Source organism: Geotrypetes seraphini, chromosome 1 (genome assembly GCF_902459505.1).
Source record: "Geotrypetes seraphini chromosome 1, aGeoSer1.1, whole genome shotgun sequence".
In the NCBI taxonomy this organism is placed as follows: Eukaryota; Metazoa; Chordata; class Amphibia; order Gymnophiona; family Dermophiidae; genus Geotrypetes; species Geotrypetes seraphini.
Window position 1 is genome coordinate 408,297,821 of NC_047084.1, and position 21,121 is coordinate 408,318,941.

At 43.2% G+C, this 21,121-nt stretch overlaps 1 protein-coding gene across 1 annotated transcript in view; it reads right to left on the reverse strand.

Annotated features, from left to right (window-relative positions):
* Positions 1-21,121, reverse strand: part of ABCA1 (ATP binding cassette subfamily A member 1) — a 264,923-nt gene that overhangs the window by 40,250 nt on the left and 203,552 nt on the right. Inside the window, exons 30-37 of the mRNA XM_033918403.1 lie at positions 20,001-20,099; positions 18,582-18,771; positions 14,256-14,350; positions 13,195-13,227; positions 5,281-5,386; positions 4,677-4,751; positions 2,903-3,072; positions 928-1,105 (exon numbers count right to left, since the gene is read on the reverse strand). Coding sequence (XP_033774294.1) covers positions 928-1,105; positions 2,903-3,072; positions 4,677-4,751; positions 5,281-5,386; positions 13,195-13,227; positions 14,256-14,350; positions 18,582-18,771; positions 20,001-20,099 — 946 coding nt within the window. The remainder of the gene's footprint in view (positions 1-927; positions 1,106-2,902; positions 3,073-4,676; positions 4,752-5,280; positions 5,387-13,194; positions 13,228-14,255; positions 14,351-18,581; positions 18,772-20,000; positions 20,100-21,121) is intronic.

Sequence of the window (21,121 nt, forward strand, 5' to 3'; positions counted from 1 at the left end):
GCAGGGCAGAGCAAGGCAAGTCATTGCACTTGAATATTAACCCCCCAGTTTATAGTCAAGTCAACCTTTTGGGGGGAGAAAATGTTACCTCAGTTTATATTCGGGTCAGCTTATATTCAAGTATATACGGTATATCTCATAGCATATAAAAAGAATGAAAAAAAAATGATCAAAACAGCACAATTCTAAAGTCCACATTTTGAGGAGAGAAAAACAGGTAAATACGTCAAGAAATTATAACAACATAAGAATAGCCATATTGATCCATTTAGCCCAGCATCCTATTTCCACAGTGGCCAATCCAAGATGTAAAAATAGCAACATTATTTGCATGTTACTACAGTCAGTTGTGAGGTCCTTATCAGTAAAGTGGTAGCCAATGCACACCAAAAGGGTTTGGTTCAGCAAATAAGTAGTTCCATCATGATGAGAAACTGGTTAATTAGGTCACCCTTCACATTCTAGTCTACACATGGACATCATCTCTTTATCTAAACAGCAAAAGATAACAATATTAATTGGGCAGCTGGTAGGAGTCTATTCTTTAAAAAGTAGGTACCTTTACAAAAAACTAGCTTAACAGGTAACATATGTGAACAGTATTTAGACCTGACTGTTTACACCAGCCACTAGTAAAACTGAGGGTGCCTAAATTCTGAAGATATGCGTGTAGCTTATAAGGAATTCTTGTAAGTCTAAGTCTTGCCCACATCCTGCCCAGGCTCCACCCTAGCTGTGTGTCCCCCTTGCAAATATACACTATGCAAGATATGCAGGTATTTTGAAAATAGCACTTAGGTGGAAATTGGCATGTAGGTACAGGTACATATGCACAAGCACATGTCAGCATTCTAAACAATTACATGCAAAACGCTAGCACCCATTTTATAGAATCCCCCCCTAAATGTATCAATAATGCATGCTTACCATATCCCAAACAAAATTAGCCAGCCAATAGATAACAGGTCTCACGCCACTAATGCGGTGCATGTGCTTGGCCTTGCTGACTCGCTCCTGAATCAAGAAAACCACAAAGCTTGCAGGGACGAATGACATGGCAAAGATGACACAGATTGAAACCAGAACATCCACTGATGTGGTCATCCTGTACAAAAAATTAATAAAAAGATAAACATCTATTTACCCAGCTTCAACTTCACTGTACACGTCCAACTGAATACCTCTAATTAACTTTAATGATATGTTTTGAATTCCACAATACATATCCAAGAACAAGAGTAAAAGATGAGAAGAACCAGTTCTGAGCCTCTCAGGCTCTGAGGAGAATACTAATTTCTGAATATCCACATTAAGCATTGGTTTCAATCGGCCCAATATTCAGACTGTGGAAGGCAGCTTGGCTACCTCCCGCGGTCAGCAGCGATCCCAGTATCTGGGGCTGTATCTGGTCACTAGCATTGAATTTCCAGGTTAAAGTTAGCCACTGCAGACTTAGCCGTCCAAGCTGACATTCATCAGCTGGCCAGCTAAGGCCTAGCGGCCCAAGATAGACCTGATTTTTAGGGGGTCTATTCGACTGCGAACCTTAGCTGGAGAGCTGATGAATATTGGCCAATCTGTTGAACAGGATATTCAGTGGGAGATAACCGGTTATCTCCTGCTGAATATCTTTGGTTAGTCAGTATAAGGGTACTTAACCAGCCAGGAGCCATTCCTAACCAGCTAAGTACCGCTGAATACTGGGCAGAATATATTTTAATTTCTTAAGGTCTAATACTGCAATTAATTTGCATATTATGATCAAACTGAAGACCAGGATCAAATGTAGCCATCTCTAGACAACGGAAATAAAGCTATTTCTAAAAGAAAGAAGGAACAGCTGCATAGCAATAATCAATCATAATAAAACCCTTAGCGCGCATGCGCACTTGAAACTCCGGGCCTCCGTGTCACCGCATGCGCAGTAGAGTAGAACCACCCAGCAGGGAAGAGGGCCCCAGTGGAGAGAAGACGCAGGGACAGGAAAGGGAAAGATGGCAAAAGAGGTGAAACAAGGTCAAAGAGATATGGTAGAGGGTGTGAAAGGGAGAGATGGAAATGATAGAGGGAGAAAATGGGGGGAGTGCAGATGTGCTGCTGATTCCCTGCAGAATCGGGGGTTTGGCTTGAGGCCACCTTTCCGCCCCGCCCATGTCTCCAATGAGCTGCTGATGGCTGAAGCCTGGCTGGAGGAGGACGAGGAGGAGCTGCGAGAGCTCCAGAGGGAGGTTGGAGGGGGCAGGAGAGAGAGAGAGATGGCCTTGGGGAAGGACGGAAGAAATAGGAAAGGGAAAGATGGCAAAAGGGATGAAACAGGGTCAGAGAGAGATGGTAGAGGGTGTGAAAGGGGGAAAGGGATAGATGGAAATGGTAGGACCGCTGCTGCTTTGGGGCACTGATTGAGGTTGGTACCTCAGGACCGCTGCTGCCACCTCGGGTAAGTAATGGGGGTCCAGGAGGCCAGACCCACATGGAGGGAAAGACCCTGTTTGGTGATAAATGCAGTGGAGGATCTATGAGGGCCAAAAGTGTACAGAGGACTAAGAAAATGGTGAAAGGTGGGGTGGTGGGACTGGGATCAGTGGGAGGCAGGATCCGGGCATGGTAGAGGTCAGGGTCAGGTGGGGCTATTCTAGCACCCGCTACTGTAGCAAATGTAACGGGCTAAAACACTAGTACCTTTATAAGGGTAAGAAATGCTTAAAGATGAAAGTTTTCAGCAATTTTAAGGTCCTTTCTTCAATCTGTTCCTCACACTGCCTAAGCAAGAAATCTTAAATATTAGGAGAATGCAAACCAAGATGAAACATATAGACCAGATGAAAGTTTGCATCCCATATCTTTCAGACAATGAGGACAGAATGCCACTTTGCACATAGTTAAAATGAAGCTGAAGACGTACAGGGCCACTTCAGATAGCTGCTCCTTGGTGAGGTTCAGAGGGTGGTTGTAGGCTGTGATTCCATATGTGCTAGGGTCTACTTCCTCTCGGAGGTTGGATCGTAGAATAGCGTTATTTATGACATTGAGAAATGCACTGATGGCATGCCATCCTTTGTTATTAAACCACACCTAAAAGGAAGAAAAACCAAAAGCGTCAGCAAGGTATCATGGGGCTTTGTATAAACTGCTGACTCAGGAGTTTAGGAAGCAATTCTATAACTGGGTGGTACACAGAGCTGTATATTTGTGCAATCTAAGTAGGAAGAGATAGGGAACTACACGCCAGAAAGTCTGACTTCTGTGGTTAGTAAATTAATGTAAATGTTGTTAAATAAAGAATAGTAAAATTTCTGAAATCCAGTGGATTACAGGATCCGAGGCAACATGAATTCACTAGAGATTAGTCTTGTCAGAGAAATCTGATCAATTGCTTTGACTGGGTAACCAAAGAGTTGGACAGAAGGAGAGTGCTAGATGTGGTGTATTTAGATTTTAGCAAAGCCTTTGACACTGTTCCACATAGGTGTCTAATAAATAAGCTGAATGCCCTCAGTATGGACTCCAAAGTGACAGACTGGATCAGGAACTGGTTAATTGAAAGGCCACAGAGAGTAGTGGTAAAAGGACATTGCTCTGAGGAAAGGGATGTTACCAATGGTGTGCCTCAAAGTTCTGTTCTTGGGCCTGTTCTTTTTAACATTTTGGAAGTGGTATTGCTGAATGGCTGCTTGGTAAGATTTGCCTCTTTGTGGATGATACCAAAATCTGCAATCTAATGGTGTGGAGAACATGAGGAAAGATATAATGAAGCTTGAAGAATGATCCAGAATTTGGCAGCTAAGATTTATTGCCAAGAAGTGCAAAGTCGTACATCTGGGCTGCAAAAACCCAAGGAAGTGGTAGAGAGGGTGAAGAACTTTTATACATGAAAGAGGAGCAGGACTTGGGTGTGATAGTATGTGATACTCTTAAGTGACCAAACAGGTTGAAAAGGCAATGGCAAAAGCTAGAAGGATGCTTGGGTACACAGGGAGAAGAACTGCCAGTAGGAAAAAGGAGATGATGATGACCCTATACAAGACTCTGGTGAGACCCCATTTGGAATTCTGGAGACCGCACCTTCAAAAAGATGGAAACAGGATGGAGTTGGTCCAGAGGACAGCTACTAAAATGGTCAGTGGTCTTTGTCATAAAGCATATGGGACAGACTTAAAGATCTTAATATGTATTCTTTGAGGAAAGGCGGGAGAGGGGAGACATGATAGAGCATTTAAATACCTACATGACATAAATATGCAGGAGGCGACTATCATGCAAATGAAAGGAAACTCTGGAATGAGGGAGCATAGGATAAAGATGAAAGAGGATAGACTCGGAAGTAACCTAAAAAAATACTTTTTCATGGAAAGGATGGTGAATGTGTGGAATGACCTCTCATTGGAGGTGGTGGAGACAAAAATTGTATTCACATTGGATCTCTAAGGGAGAGTAAGAGATAGCAGATGCATAGTTAGGCAGACTAGACAGGTCATATGGTCTTTATTTGCCTTCCATTTTCTCTGTTTCTAATATATCTAACATATACATTCTAAAAATAAGTCTAACATCTCAGTTTCTGAATAAGTTTATACAACTTTTATTATCATAACCTGGATGGAAAGAGCTTACAGTAACAAACATCAAACTATCTGGTGACAATTTCAGAAGGTCATTACATCAAAAGGACTACTTACCTTCACATTATCTTTAGTGTCAAGTCCTTTCAAGAAAGTTCCCAGATTATCCAGAAATCGAATTGCAGCATCTCCCTATCAGTAAAACAAACAGCACTCACTACAGAGAGCATCTCCAATTGAAAAGCAACCACAACAAAACACCACCACAGTATCCAAGTTAATTTTTGCTTCTTTGGCACTATCTGCCTCTTTTACAAAGCCACACGTTAACAGCCCCGAAGCCCTTTAAATCTCTATGGGCTTCGGGGCCGTTAGCGCAGGTCAGCCATAGCGCGGCTTTGTAAAAGAGGCCATATGTGCTCTGGTCTTTTTTTTAAGTGCTTCAGGGTACTCAAACCTCTCCTGTCTAGTTAAATCATTTTGAATATAGGCCATATCATAGCTAGGAAAACAGAGTGGATATAACAGAGTTTAGGGGGGGAGGGAGAGATGTTTAAAAACTGCAATGTTCTCTTAAAAAATAAGAAAATATTTCTGTATTTGTCTAAAAAATGTGTTATCTTTGTTATCAAAATTTTTAAATAAAGAATTGAACTAATAAACTATTAGAATACTTCTCATCTTATTTATAGCTAAGAGATGAAGTTGCTCTGTCTTGTACCTTGGCTAGCTCAAAGAGTTTCTTCACTTGGTTGATGGAATCACTGATTTCTGTGCTCTGAAGAAGCACCTGAGCACTGCTGGCACCCAATGAGAACCCACCATACCTGGAAAGAATGGGATAATGCCATGATTAAAATGAACACCATACTAAACTTTAGCAGCATGTCGGAAGCAAATCCTCTTGTATACCTCACACACATTCTCAGACGAGGTTTTCTCTTGGTTGCTATGTGCACACTTTATAAATTTGGGCATACCCACCGTACTTAAAATGAGCCATTTCTGTGTACTCAATAGTGGGTGTATATTTTGAGAAAATTTCCAAATATGTACAAGATTGAAAATAATGTGACTTAAGCACATCTTTTCACACAAGTTAAGCAGACTGTTATAAAATTACCCTAATTTTATACCAGGTTGCCTAGGTTTTACAGAATAGGAAGATCCCTAATTTTAGCTTATTTCATAAAAATACGTGGAGGGGCATAATCAAAAGAAACGTCTAAGTCCGTTTTTGGCCTTAGTCGCTAGTCGACTAAAGTTGGCTAAGTAAAATGTCCATTCCCGAAAAATACGTCCAAAATATTTTTTGGGAGAAAATCGTCTAGTTGGATGACAAGCCGTTTGATCGTCCAGACCTCTATGTCATCTATCATTATACCCCATTCTCATCCAAAAATTAATCCAAGTCAAAAACTCCCAGAACAAGACCTTTAGGACGTGGGCAGGGTCAGCAAAGTGATGGACCAGAGTAGTGGGGTACCTTAAAGGGCACTGCTATGAATGTAATAAAAAGGGTGCCACATACACATCTCACCATAACAACCTTATAAGTCATGGTGAGCCCCCTCAAACACCCCTCAGAACCTACTAGACCCACCTGTCTACCACCCCAATAGCCCTTATGGCTGTAGGTGCCACTTATATGGCAGTACATAAGAGTTTGGGGGGGGTTTGGGGAGTGCACATGTTTCACCATGCATGCAGTGGTTAGAGTAGCTTATGGGCCTGGTCCTCCTCTCCATGGTGCACTAGCCCATCCCCCAGACCACTTAAGCCACCTCTGTGCAGCTCTCTAGGCTTTTCTATGCCAAGCTGCCAGGTGCTGATGTTCTGGAGGCACTTATGTGATGTTTTTATTATGATTTTTATGGGGGGGGGGGTGAGGTCAGTGATCACTGGGGGAGTGTGTAGGTCTGTACTTTGCCCTGCAGTGGTTATCTGGTCACTTTTGATACCTTCTTGTGACTTAGACCTGGTTTAAGATGACCTATGTCACAATGTCCAAGTTCCGTCTGGGCAGTGTTGTTAAACTTTCGGTTATACATGCAGTACGACTAAGTCTAGGATGGCCCACATCCCTCCCAAATCCAACCCTCACCACTCCTCCTGAAATGCCCCTTTTAGCTCTGGGTGTACTGCAGCACTGTGAAGGCCTAAATCATTTTTAGATACATCTAAAACCCGGTTCGATTATCGGCACTTGGACGACTTGTCTCACTGATCGTCCAAGTGCCGATTTAGGCTGGTTTTTAGAAGTATTTCCATTTCGATTATGAGCACCTATGCGCTTTCTAAAATATTATTTTATTTATAAATTTATATTCCACATATCTGACAATTCTATGCGGATTACAAAATAACATACATAATAAAATCATAAAAACATAACAAAGGCAAGAAACACATCAATGCACCAAAACATAAAACATCAATTCAACAAGCCCCAGAACACCACACTTTCCCAAGAAACATCACCTTCAGCACTGACAAAAGAAAAGATCTACAACAGACTGAAAAAACAGCATCTAAAAGAGTCTCTTCAGACCTTGAAAGTGCATGTAAACAACACAGTCTTTAACCCCTTCTTAAACTGCAACACACTTGTAACGTGCCTCAATTCCAATGATAGCGTATTCCAACAAGTTGGCCACTGTAGAGAAAACACGGTTTTACGAAACTCTGCCAACCTCATTTCACTCAAAGGAGGGACCTGCAAACTCATTGTCCATGGATCGAAAGTTCTGCCTTGGCTGATATAAATGTAACAATGATCACAGCATCTTTAGACAGTCATCATTCTAAAAATTATACATAAAACCTTAAAATCAATACACACATGAATTGGTGGCCAATGTAATTCCCTCAGGACTATGGTGATATGCTCATATCTCGAAACATGAGCAATAACACACGCAGCAGCATTCTGAGCAAGTTGTAGAGCCTTACCATACTTAAGTAAACCCAGTCAAGAACTGGAGTCAACATCATCACAATCATAGTTCTAAAATTCTCAGCAGACAGAAAGTCTCGCAATCTGCACAGCAGTCTTAACTTAAAGAAAGCATGCAACACCACAGATTTTATTTGTGGCTTAAATGATAATGTTAAATCCATTATGACGTCTAGATATCTACACTGCTGAAGTTCAGAAACTTTCACATTATCAAAAAATACCACAGAGGGAAATTCCAGCAAATGTCTTTCCCATCAAATACTCAAAATCTCTGTTTTTGCCACATTCAACTTCAGTTGATTTTCATACATCTAGTCCTGAATGACCTCAAAACAATTATGGAGACACAACAAAGCCTCAACCATAGAATTGTTCACAGGAATTAAGAACTGAATGTCATCAGTGTAAAGGTAATACCTTATCCCCAGATCACTCAATTTTTTTACACAATGGTAGCATGAAGATGCTGAACAAAACTGCAGAGAAAGCCGACCCTTACAGAATACCACACCTCAAAGATGACCAACTCAATTTCTTCTGTCCAGATTCTACACAGAAATCCTATTTTCCAAAAATGAACAAAACCATTCCAGAAATACTCGCCAACAAAATATGGTGGTTCAGGTTATCAAAAGCCACAGAAACATCAAGCAAGATCATGAAGTAAGAAGCCCCTTTCTCCAAACCACCACGAACATCATTAGGGGTAAACACGATGGACCTGGTCTGACCCAGCAGAGGCACTGCTTTTGTTCTTATATGTGCTTACGACAATTCTTATGTAATGCTACAATTCTTGTAACCACCTGACAACTCTTGTGTAATCCGCCTTGAACCGCAAGGTAATGGCGGAATAGAAATCACTAATGTAATGTAATGTATAGCTAAATTGAAGCTGCAGGCATTTAAACTAGCTCAGAAGCTGATGTAAATGTATACACATATAATCTGCATATCTATCCATCTAATATAATAAAACGCTAGGTGCGCATGCGCACTCTTAGCCCGTGCTTCCCTGATCTGTCGGAAGGCCACGAAGCTCAGAAGTCAAATGATCTGTATTCCCATGGAGCAGACATTTACTCTCCTAGGAAGTGATCGATGAGAAGACAGAAAGAGCAAAGTGCACCACGGTAAGAAGGGCATCCATTTAGTATCAGTGTGGAGGAGATTCTGACAATCAAAGTACTTACAAAGCACAGTTTCTGTGCATTCTTGAAGCCAGCCTGGCATAATATAGAGGGGGTGGGAAATGTAGCTATATTTATGAAGAGCATAACTCAGTGTTTTGTCTACTGCTTGCTGAATAAATCCTTTAAATTGATTAATGGTCAAATTGAAATATATAAACTATGGGGAGTAGGGAAGAGGTGCTGCTGCACAGGGAAATGGGGTGGGGGAGGGAAATGCTGCTGCACAGGGAAATGGAGGGGGAGGATATGCTTTTGCTGCTACTGCAGAGGGAAGTGGAATGGGGAGGGAAATGCTGCTGGTGAGGAACGGGGGCTGGGGCTGAAAATAGGGGACATGTGAGGGAAGGAGGCTTTACTAGCACCCGTTAATGTAACGGGCTAAAAAAACTAGTATTTTATAAATGATGAACATAGTTTGTGAAACTACCTGTGCTCTATCCAACAACACACGTACAAACCCGTCACATAAAACTATGCTCAGAACTCTCACTGTGCATAACCCATGTGATAAATTAATAAAAGTGCTTTTATGCCTCCCCCTAAAACAGCATATCATGAAATGACCAAGAGTTCTGTATATTGTTTCTTGGCCCTCTCACGGCAGCCAATCAACTAGCGGCCCTGCAGGAGCAGGAGTGAAAGAAGGTCGCTCCTGCCGCAATTCATCGCTGGACCACTGGGAATACTAAAGGTAACCAGGGGTGGTAGGAGGGAGGTAGGAATTCGTAGAATTGGCTGGGTCAGCAGGTAGGAGGGATTCCTCCTGTCTTGGCCACCACAGGTAGGAGAGAGGGAAAACAGGGTACAGAACCTGGCAGGAAGGGAGTGGGACTGGGTGCAGAGCCTGGAAGAGCAACGAGGGAAAGGGAACAGGGTGCATAGCCTGGCAGAGCAGAGCAAGGCAAGGCACTGCACTTGAATATTAAACCCCCGGTGTATATTTGAGGCAACCTTTTTCCCTCCTTTTTTGTGGTATAAAAGGTTACCTCAGTTTATATTCAGATCAGTTTAAATTCAAGTATATACGGTAAACATAAGCATGAAACCCTATTTTACATGCAAAATTGAAACACGATTGAAGCTGTGAACTATAGCAGTTCTAAATATACACTGACATATGTTCCCATGCCATTACCTTTACAGAGATGTTTGAAAAATGACTCTCATTTCTTGAGTAAATTATAAAGTATTTTGGATCTGTTTGCTTTTTGCCTGAAAAGCAGTAAAAAGACAAATGCAAAATATTTTGCAAGAAATTGAACCACTCACAAGTTCTGAAAGAAATGGGAATTACAGACTAATGGTGCATTCTTTAGAAAAAATAGTGTGAAATAAATCGGTTGCTTATAATCAGCTTCTTTGAGTTTGGTGTGAAAAATAAAATTTTTATGACATCATTCCTTGTTGCCCTCTAATGCAGTGTTTTTCAACCGCTGTTCCGCGGCACACTAGTGTGCCGCGAGATGTTGCCTGGTGTGCCGCAGGGCCGCCATCAGGGCAGTACTACCAGTCCTGCATTCAGGGGCCCGGAGCTGACAGGGGGCCCGAGGCAGGGGCGCCAGTAGCTCGCCAAGGCAAAGTGAGTCGATCACCCAGGACTCACTTTGTCTTGGCGATCTAATCTATCGAGCCGATAAGTCTTCTTCTCCCCGACGTCAATTCTGCAGTCGGAGAGGAAGTTCGGGCCAGCCAATCGCTGCCTGGCTGGGCGGAACTTCCTCTCCGATTGCAGAATTGACGTCAGGGAGAGCATGCGTCGGCTTTGGGGCCTGTTATCCATTGGTGGGTCCTGTTCCCCGATGGCAGTGGCAGTGGCTTGGGGAACGGCAGGGAGAAAGAAAGAAAGGGGGCAGGCAGGGAAACAGAAGGAAAGAAGAGAAACAGAAAAAAAGAAAGAAAGGTCAGGGAGAGAGGAAGAAAAAGTTGGGGGAGGGAATGAGGTGTGGAGGAGAGAAAGCATACAGGCTGATAGAAGGGAAGAAAGATTGGATGCACAGTCAGAAGAAGAAAGTGCAACCAGAAATCACCAGACAAGGTAGGAAAAATGATTTTATTTTAAATTTAGCAAAGTGGAGGCAGTATTACCACAGTTTTCAAAGGAATTTGCCCAAATAACTTAATAGTTAACTGGGTAAATTCCCAGAGATGAAAACTTCCCTTCACTTACTATGCACAGTTCTGAATTTATATCTGCTGTCTATATTTTACAATATGGTCACCTTTTACTAAACCGCAAAAGTGGTTTTTAGCGCAGGGAGCCTATGAGCGTCGAGCAGCGCTGGGCATTCAGCGCAGCTCCCTGCGCTAAAAACTGCTATTGTGGTTTAATAAAAAGGATGGAGGGTATATTTGTCTATTTTTGTATGCTATAAAAACCAAATACAGAGAGAGACTGAGAGCTGTTGACGAAGAGCTACGTGTGTGTCTTTCTTCGATTCCAGTCAGAATATCAGCTTTGTGTTCAGCCAAACAGGCCCAGGTTTCGCACTGAATAAAGTATTTTATAATTTTTCACTATTCTGTTTACTTAATATTTCATAATAAAGTAATTATAAAATACTTTCTTTGTGTTTATTTGATTCCTATTCAAGAGAATTACTTTATATATAGTCAATATAGGCACAGAGTTAAATTTTTTAACATTTTCTAATGGTGGTGTGCCTCGTGATTTTTTTCATGAAACAAGTGTGCCTTTGCCCAAAAAAGGTTGAAAAACACTGCTCTAATGCTACAATTCTATACGTGGGAGCCTCTTTTCAGGTGTCCCCATGCCACATTTCCAGATGCTATTCTATCGTAGCCTCTGGGCCAAGATTCCATTACAGAATACTAGCGTAACCTGGTGTCAAAGCACCTAAAATATAGGCACCTGCAGTTACACCAGCCATAGACCTGGCACAGTTGAAGGTGCATGCAACTTCCACCATTCTGTAAGTTAGCTAGGGAATTCTATATAAAGCGCCTAGTGTTATGCACTATTTCTGTTCCCAAAAATCGGAGAAGAAAAGCATTTTAATGGAAGCAAGGTACCAAAAGGGCCAAAATGAGCAAGCACCTAAATGTTTTAGCACGAATCTGAAAAACAAGAGCGTAACAATGCGAGGAAAATAGGTGGGTCAGGAATGTTCCCTTAAAATTTGTGCAGGGGGAAAGGAGGCAATTAGGGGACTGATGTAGAAGTGTAGTTGACGGCTGCACTGACAACTGAAGTGATAGCCTTGGTCATAGGTGTCCAGTTCATGGGCCTCCCACTTTTTTCCATTACCCAAGAGGGCTAAGAGGAAGAGGGGTAAGAAGAAGGGGGAGAATAGGGGGATGAAGGGGGAGAATAGGGGGATGAAGGGGGTTGTTTAAAGATGAAAATGGTAAGGAAATGGAATTTTGATATCTTTGGATGCTATGTAGTTTCTTTCTGTCAATCCCATTGGTTTTGTCATATTGGTTTGTACTATTTAATTGTGGTTGCCAATAAAACTGTTTGAAATTAAAAGCAGTTGAAATTAAAATGTGCACAGTAACAGAATTCAGGGGATCTGTGCCCAACTTGGTATAAATGCTCACACCTAACTCTGCCACTACATGCTGTTCCCAATTTTGGGCACCCTCTATAGAATTACCATTTAGCGTCAATTTTTTGGGGTGCTGATTTTTCAGCACCATATACTGAACCTAGTCCTAAAAGTGTAAGTGGCAGTCCTTCCCCTATCCCCCTTGCATCTGTGTGCTATGTAACTTAAACATGGCTCTGTTGTCACTTAAGTGCGTACCTGTTCACCTACCTGTGAAAGTGTTGGCATTCTGTAGATATAGGTTTATTAGAATTTTCTATACCACCTTATCTAGTGTACAGGTCAAAGTGGTTTGCAACCACTGCAAATAAAAATACTGTAAATATAAAAAGAATTGCAATCTTAAACAAGATGCACTCATTCTAGAAGTGGAAAACAAGTTAGGTCACTAGAAACAGAAAAGGAAGAAATTGCAGTGGGTAAATGAAGGGCCCAGTTATAGAACTACCCTTTAATCGTAAAATGGGCAGAATGGAGATTGTGTAAAATCCCATAGAAAAGATCATCTCAGCAGCCTTTTGTGCATTTTATTATCCAAAGAACAAGATCTCATTTTATTTCAGAAGTTCAACATTAACTAGATAGAGCCTGCTTCCGTTCCATCTGGGGCCTGTGACTGGGGTTTCTGCAACTCCCTTGTATATGAGGTGAGTTTCTTTTTATATGACCAGTTCAGTGAGAAATAGCCTGGACATCTGTCCTGTGCTATATTATAAGAAATCTCTGCTTCCAAAAATGACAATCCTCTTGGTTAGCTACAGGTCATCCCAAAGTCCTTTTGCTTCTCCAGAAAGTAATTTTGATGTGTCTGTAATCTCCTCATAAAAGCAAAAGCTCCAGACAGAGGACTCTCTGGCTTCCTTTTATGACTATAAGATATTATGTCAAAGAGCACATAAGTGGCATTTACTTACCTAAATTCATTTACTGAAATCTTATTCTTTAAACTACAGGAGAGAACACAAAGAGAGAATTTAAAATGTCAGAAGTGAAATCTAAACAGAGGACCATTTCAGTAATTCTTAGAACCTGAGGGATTCTGGTATTAAAACATTTATCCCAAAACCCCAAATGTACTCCATATGCACAAAATATAAAACTACTAATTAATAAATAACATTTTCTCATAGTTTTGTCCTATAACTCAATAATTTAACCTCCTTCCAGCCTCTGGCATCTAACCTGGTGAGTCCACAATGCTTGGTCCAACAACTTCTTCTTTTTTTTTTTTTAATCTACCAAACTAATCCCAGTCATTATGAGATGTTTATCCAGTGCTTGCTTTTCAGCTTCTATTCCCACCCCTTCCCCAATGGTTGCTCTTCAGAATACAAAGAAAATAGAAAACCAGGACTGAACTAATATAGACAATAGTGCATCACCTCAAGGTCTTTCGGTCTGCACAGAGCGCTGCAGGTTGTCTCAACAAGTGTTCCCTGAGGAAGGCGTACATTATATGCCAAAACAGGGATCCTTGTTGGAACTACCTTTTTTTGAATACAGACTTTAGCATTTGGTTGAAAAGACGCCTTCCTTGCCTTCTTGTTGTCTACCTATACTCTAAGATGACGTGTTCTCCTGTTTGCCTATCACCACAAGGTGGCCAATGAACTATAACAAATTACAGTTTCATCTGCATGTGTAGTTAAATATCTCAACAAATTTAACACACACTGCTACAGCCAAGAATGTCACCAGTTTCCAGCCATGGCAATGCATGTTACATTAAAAAAGGTCCCTTTTTACATGTAGTGGCTTGGGCTTAAAGAGGATACATTGCCTATGTAGAAGTCGCCAAAGACCCACCAGGTCCACTAGGAGATTATACAGTTTTGCAAGATAGCACAGTAGGACAGGAGCAAGTATGGATTGTTTTTGATCGGAGCAATGCAGCCCCTTTAAGTTCAAGTCACCACCTGAAGTCAGGCACTTGTGGAAATACTCGTGTCACTTCAGATACAAAACAAAACTTTACCTCTTGCCAATGATTTGTGCATACATCTTCACCAGATAATCTGAGATGTTTCTCCCTGTCAGATTCTGGAGGATATCTGTAGTCTTTTGTTTCTTCTGTTTGCCAGAAAGAAAAAAAACCCAAGCATATCTGTTTAACCACAGCAATGATAATTCACAGTGTGATGCTATTCAATTTACAAAAATGCTACAAAAGATGGATATGTTGAACGATAATAATAATAGGAAGAGTAAATTTAGAACAAAGCACCAAAAGAAACTTAGAAACATGATGGCAGAAAAAGGCCAAATGGCCCATCCAGTCTGCCCAACCACAGCATCCCCTATCTTAAGAGATCCCACGTGCCTGTCCCATATTTTCTTGAATTCAGACACAGTCTTTGTCTCCACCTCCTCTACCAGGAGAATATTTCTCGCATCTACCACCCTTTCTGTAAAAAAGTATTTTCTCAGATTACTCCTGAACCTATCACCTCTTAAATTCATCCTACGCTCTCTCAGGATGGAGTAGCAAATCTATAAGCTAGGTGCCCACATTAAATGCCTCTTATATGCATAAATGTCTAGTATACTAGCACTTATGTGTACACTTAGCCATAAAATTGCCAGCAGGGGCTTCTTTGAAAGGGGGCGTACACATGGGCACTTACACATGTAACTTAGTCTAGATTCACTAAGGACACTGATCGTGTCCCCACCACTTTGCAATCACTTTGCGACCCTGACCTGATTCATTAACCTACTTTCCGCACCAGATCCGATCCGCGCATGCAAATGAGGGGGAACGGCATGCAAATGTAGGCAGTCAGCAATTCACTAAAAAAAAGAGGAACACCGACTGAGCTGGCCGATCCCAAAAAAGCGACTGCTGAGGACCAATTTCACATGACCCTGGCGACTCTCCTGCTCCATTGCTGCTCTGAAATCCCAGCCAACTTCCACCAGCCCTGCTCTCAGCCCCGAGTAAAGTATTCCCTGCTCTCTGCCCTGACTCAACTCTCTTTTTTGCCCCACTCTCTGCTGCAATTTTCCTGCAAAAGCTCTCTGCTTTCTGCCGTGATTCTTCTGCTAAAGCTCTCTGTGGCCCCATACTCTCTGCCCCGACTCTTGCTTGCCGCCCCGACTCTTCTCCACCCCGCTCTTTGCTCCGATTCTTCGCCCTTCCCTGCAGCACGAGCCCGTGGTTGTAACCCGCTTTAAACCCGCGGATTAAAACCATGGGCTCGCCAGTAAAAAAGAAAAAATTAAAAAACATGGACATTAAACGCATGTGCAGACCATCTACAGGCAAAGTAGATGGTCTGCGCATGTGTCAGGATCGCTGGAGAGCGATCCGTGTAGTCGGGGAGGTGGGTGGGGGGCATGCCTATGATCACCCTAATTTGCATTGCCCCATTTGTGAATCCATCGGCCTGCCTCGGATCTTCCACAGAGCAGACAAGATCGGGCAGGTTAGTGAATCTAGGCCTTAGAGTTCTATGGCTGGTGTGTAACTCCAAGCCAGTAAAAGTTAGTTACCCAATACTAGGTTACACTAGTATTCTATACCGTAACCTAGGTGTTACAAAATAATTTCATAGTGCATGACCTGGGAGATGTCCAGTTATAAAATGTACATACGTTGCACCTATTTATTAAAGGCAACATAGGCATCTATGTGGTTTTATAAAATAGCCTATCCCAAAGCCTACGACCCTTCTGGGTTCTCCTCATAAAAAGGATAGAATTGTGTCTTCTTCCTTCGTTCTTCTAAGACAACTCATGTAACCCTGTTGCAAGAAATACGTTGCCAAGACAACACACCCAAGATGAGTGCACGTCTAACCTCCCAAGAGTGTGGCGCAGAGGTTAAAGCTACAGCCTCAGCACCCTGAGGTTGTGGGTTCAAACCCATGCTGTTCCCTGTGACCCTGGGCAAGTCACTTAATCCCCCCATTGCCCCAGATACATTAGATAGATTGTGAACCCACCGGGACGGACAAGGAAAAATGCTTGAGTATCTGAATAAATTCATGTAAACTGTTCTGAGCAACCATGGGAGAACGGTCTAGAAAATTGAATAAATAAAATTACCCTATGAAGTATGTTGAGATTATGGGCTCCTTTTACGAAGCCGCGTTAGCAGCTTTATCGCACGCAACTTTTTAGCGCACGCTAAGCCCCGCGCTAGCCGAAAAACTACCGCCTGCTCAAGAGGAGGCAGTAGCGGCTAGCGCAGCCGGCATATTAGCACGCGCTATTACGCGCGTTAAACCGCTAACGCGGCTTCGTTAAAGGAGCCCTATGTTTGGATGAAAAATATTCATAGGAAGCAATTCCATAAAGGGAGCTAAAAGTTAGTTACACAGAACTTCGGCTCAGTAACGGCAAAATTTGGCACATAATCTGTTACAAAATACTAGCCTAAATCAGCAATTAGACTCCTAAATTCAGTTGCCACCACTCATGTTTGCTCTATGGCAGGTGTAAAACAGCAACCAAAATGCAGCAGTTAACCCTTTCAGGACCATAAGGATCGTAGGCCAATTTTTGTGGTTTTGACGACATTTTTATGGTAAAAAGGGCTTGCAGATGCCAAAAAATTGATTTTTTTTTTGTGAAATATCATTATTTTTTTTAAAAAAAATCACACTTCTGGCTTATGGACAGTGTGGCAAGTGAATCTTCTCGTCAATCTGGCAACGACGCTAATGAATGAATGTCGGAACCAGTTTGTTTACATAAAGGCAGTATCATATGGAATCCGTACATATCAAATTTAGAACTGTAGACTATCCCAATCAAAATTGATAGGATTTTAAAGTTATGGGACAAATATGTCCCTTGGTCCTGAAAGGGCTACGCACATACTTAAATAGTCGGAACACCTGTGACCCTCCCTGTAAATGCCCCCTTTGCAGTTATGTGACATAACACTTAGGGGTCCTTTTATCAAGCTGCGGTAGGGGTTTAACACGCGTTAAACCGCCTGCCGCGCTAGCCACTAACGCTTGCATTGAGTAGGCGTTAGTTTTTTAGCTGGCCGCAGGAGTTAGCACGTGATGAAATGTCCAAAGCGCTAACCCCGCTAGTGCGGCTTGATAAAAGGTCCCCTTAGGCCAGGGGTGTCCAATGTCGGTCCTCGAGGGCCGCAGTCCAGTCGGATTTTCAGGATTTCCCCAATGAATATACATGAGGTCTATTTGCATGCACTGCTTTCATTGTATGCTAATAGATCTCATGCATATTCATTGGGGAAATCCTGAAAACCCGACTGGATTGCGGCCCTCGAGGACCGACATTGGACACCCCTGCCTTAGGCACTATATAGGGGCTCATTTTCAAAGCACTTTGACACACAAAGTACTATAGGCTTCTATGGTACTTTGTGTGTCTAAGGGCTCCTTTTATCAAGGCGCGCTACGGGGGTTAGCGCGTCAGACATTTCATCACGCGCTAACCCCCGCAGCAGCCTAAAATCCTAACGCCTCGTCAATGGAGGCGTTAGGTACTAGCACGGCAGGCAGTTTAACGCGCGGTATTCTGTGCATTAAACCGCTACCGCGCCTTTGTAAAAGGACCCCTTAGTGCTTTGAAAATAAGCTTCATAGGTACTTACACACCTAACTGCCATTTCAACACCATTTGGGCACATAACTGCCACTATAGCACAAAATGTGAGGAGCCAAACTAGCATCTAACTTATGGCATGCAACACAGAATGAGGCGGTATAATTCTATTTTGGTGCTGCACACAAAATCCTCAAGAGGGAGAAATAAACTAGCGTTTTGTTAATTAATGAAACATTTTCAAGTCCTACAGGAGGTGACATGGCTTCCCAAAACTCCCAGGTTGGCCCAGTTCATAGCACAAGCCTTCTTGCTTACAGCAAGGAGCGCTAGAACAATTCTTAGAATATGGGTGCTGAAAAGAGGAAGCCTGCGCTCCTATGTTGTAGGGAGGAGGAGCTCTGTTGGTACACTTCCAGAATCATTTGTTCTAGCCCCTATGTGCAGAGATTCTAAATGTTTGGGCACAATTTGCTTTTTGGCTTCTCTGAGAATTATGTGGCGACCCAAATCTGGTAGGGCATGTCGTTCTAGACTTGGAAGTTATACTGGGCAGTTTGAGTGCTCTGACCACAGCAGGACTGTGCTACTATCATTTTTACTCAGCAGATCAGGAAGTAAATAGACACTGAAACCAGAAGCACATTTTTAGCAGACTGTGTTTCCTGCCTGTCTGCATACACTTATTTTTGTCATCGGTTCCTCCCCTTCCCTGAGTGAGAAAAAATAGGCTTATGAACAGTCCTGGAATTGAAAACGAGACCTTAGGTTTGCGCACCTGAGGAGGGGGAAGTCCACCAGCTCCGGGAGGGCAAACTGGGAGCATTTTCTTGCTTTTCTCACTGCTGCATTCACATGATGGAGAAGGGTTGTCCATTGTCCAGTTCCCATTCAGGAAGATGTCCATAATAGCCGGGGACAATGGAGGCGTGACCCAATCTTCATCTTCCATTGAGCAGTGATTGTCCCTAGGGAACATTTAGGTAACACTTTAATATGTATGTAAACTTGTAACCTGTTCTGAGCTCCCCTGGGAAGGCGGGATATAAAACCAAATAAATACATAAATAGGTAATGTAACAAATGTAACAGGATAACTCTAGTTTTCTGAGCAGATAAGAAAATGGAGTTGTGATGACCACATGCACAGGTCTGCCAGAATGTGGTTTCTGGAATTCCTATCAGTTCCTACTTTTACTTTACTTTTACAGTCAAACCTCGGTTTGCGAGTGTTTTGCAAGACGAGCAAAACATTCGCAAAATCGGCGCCTCGGAAACCGAATTTGACTCGGTTTACGAGCGCCACCCCCCCGCGATCTGGCATACCCCCCCCCAGCGATCCGTCATCCCCCCACCGTGATCCTACATCCCCCCCCCCCCCCCCCGAGCACTGCAACGACATCGCTTACCTCGATTGGGCACCGGCACCAGCACCAATGCATAGGAGGTGCCGGTGCCCGAAGATCCTCCCTCTTCTGGCCTGGGCTGGGATGGGCGGTGCAACGGAGATCCTCCCTCTTCCCTGCGCATGCTCAAAGCCTTCTGGTCTCGCTCTCTCTGAGATTCTGAATCTGACCATGCTCAAAGCCCAGTCCAGCCCAGCACAGGGAAGAGGGAGGATCTCCGTCGCACCGCCCAGCCAAGCCCAGGCCAGAAGAGGGAGGATCTTCGAGCACCGGCACCTCTTGTGCATTGGTGCTGGTGCCGGTGCCCAATAGGGGTAAGCGATGTCATTGCGGTGCTCGGGGGGGGGGGGGGAAATGTAGGATCGTGGGGGAGGGGGGACGCGAGCGGGGGGGGAGGATGCTGGTTCACAAGGGGGATGCCGGATCGTGGGGGGGGGGGTATGGAGCAGCGTCGGTGGCCTCAAGGGGGAGGGGCTGGAGCAGCGCCGGTAGCCTCGGGGGGGGGGGGAGGAGGAGGTGGAACGAATCAAAGCGAGTTTCCCTTACTTCCTATGGGGAAACTCGCTTTGCTATATGAGCAATTTGGTTTACGAGCATACTTCTGGAAAGAATTATGCTCATAAACCAAGGTTCCACTGTACTTGTGTGGCCCACTGAAAGTCAACTCTTCTAGAAAAACCTCAGACACTGTTTTGCTCCTTCAGATGTACAGTATGTCAGCCAGTGCTCACTGGTGGAAATTCTCTACTTTTTTTTTCTACAATTCTGACCGCTACTGAGGCAATACTTACGGAGAAGACTGTCCTTTCATACATGGAGTACCAAACCCAGGGTCATCCAGCAGTGCTTTCAGCAGCTTTTGAGTGCTTGCATCTTCAGGGGCGTCATTGCTAAAAGCACATTAAAGAGACATGATCAACATGTTGGAACAAAAAATGCACAACACAAATGCCAAACCTAGAAATCAGCAACTGAAACCAGAGATAGGATAACAAGACAAGAACAATTAATTTTTAGCAATGAATAAGTCTGTGTCACTTGCAGGCATGGGAGTGATGTAGAGCAGTGGTTCCCAACCCTGTCCTGGAGGACCACCAAGCCAATCGGGTTTTCGGGATAGCCCTAATGAATATGCATGGAGCAGATTTGCATGCCTGTCACTTCCATTATATGCAAATCTCTCTCATGCATATTCATTAGGGCTAGCCTGAAAACCCGATTGGCCTGGTGGTCCTCCAGGACAGGGTTGGGAACCACTGATGTAGAGAATATTGCAGGCCTCAGTGTTAAAGCCTGCAATGAAGTCGCCTGACTATAAACCATCCCACAGCGCATAACATTCAAATGTAGCCACAGCCGAGTGTTCTCCGTTGGTTCAGAGAGTTTTGGCTGAAGCCTTCTGCAAGCTGATAGATATATCTAAAGCAGACATTTAGACACAGCCACTGACTTCCAAAGGAAGTCTGCCTAAGCCTTTACTATTTTGCTAGGCCTCAGTCTTGTAGGGCTGTAATATTTGGATTTGAGATTTTACTACTTGCCTTTTCTTCATTTGAGGTACTGGAGTTATTTCCCTACCCCAGGGAGCTTACAATCTAAGTGGTATCTGAGGTAAAGGAAGGTGAAGTGATGTGACTTGTCCAAGTCATAAGGATCATTAGTGGAAGAGGTGGGATTTCAACCCTGTCCCTGCCTTCAAGACTACTGCTCTAATCACTAGACCTATGTCAGCCCCATTCCTGTGAAGTCTGGTAAGTGGTTTGATAATGATGGAGACAGGATGGCTAAGAACAATAATGACAACTTTAAAGAGCCTATTCATTTTGATGCCATCAGTACATACCCCAACATAAATATGTCAAAACCTCAGAACCACTGTCCCTCTCTAGGGGGTACAGAAGCTTTCACATCA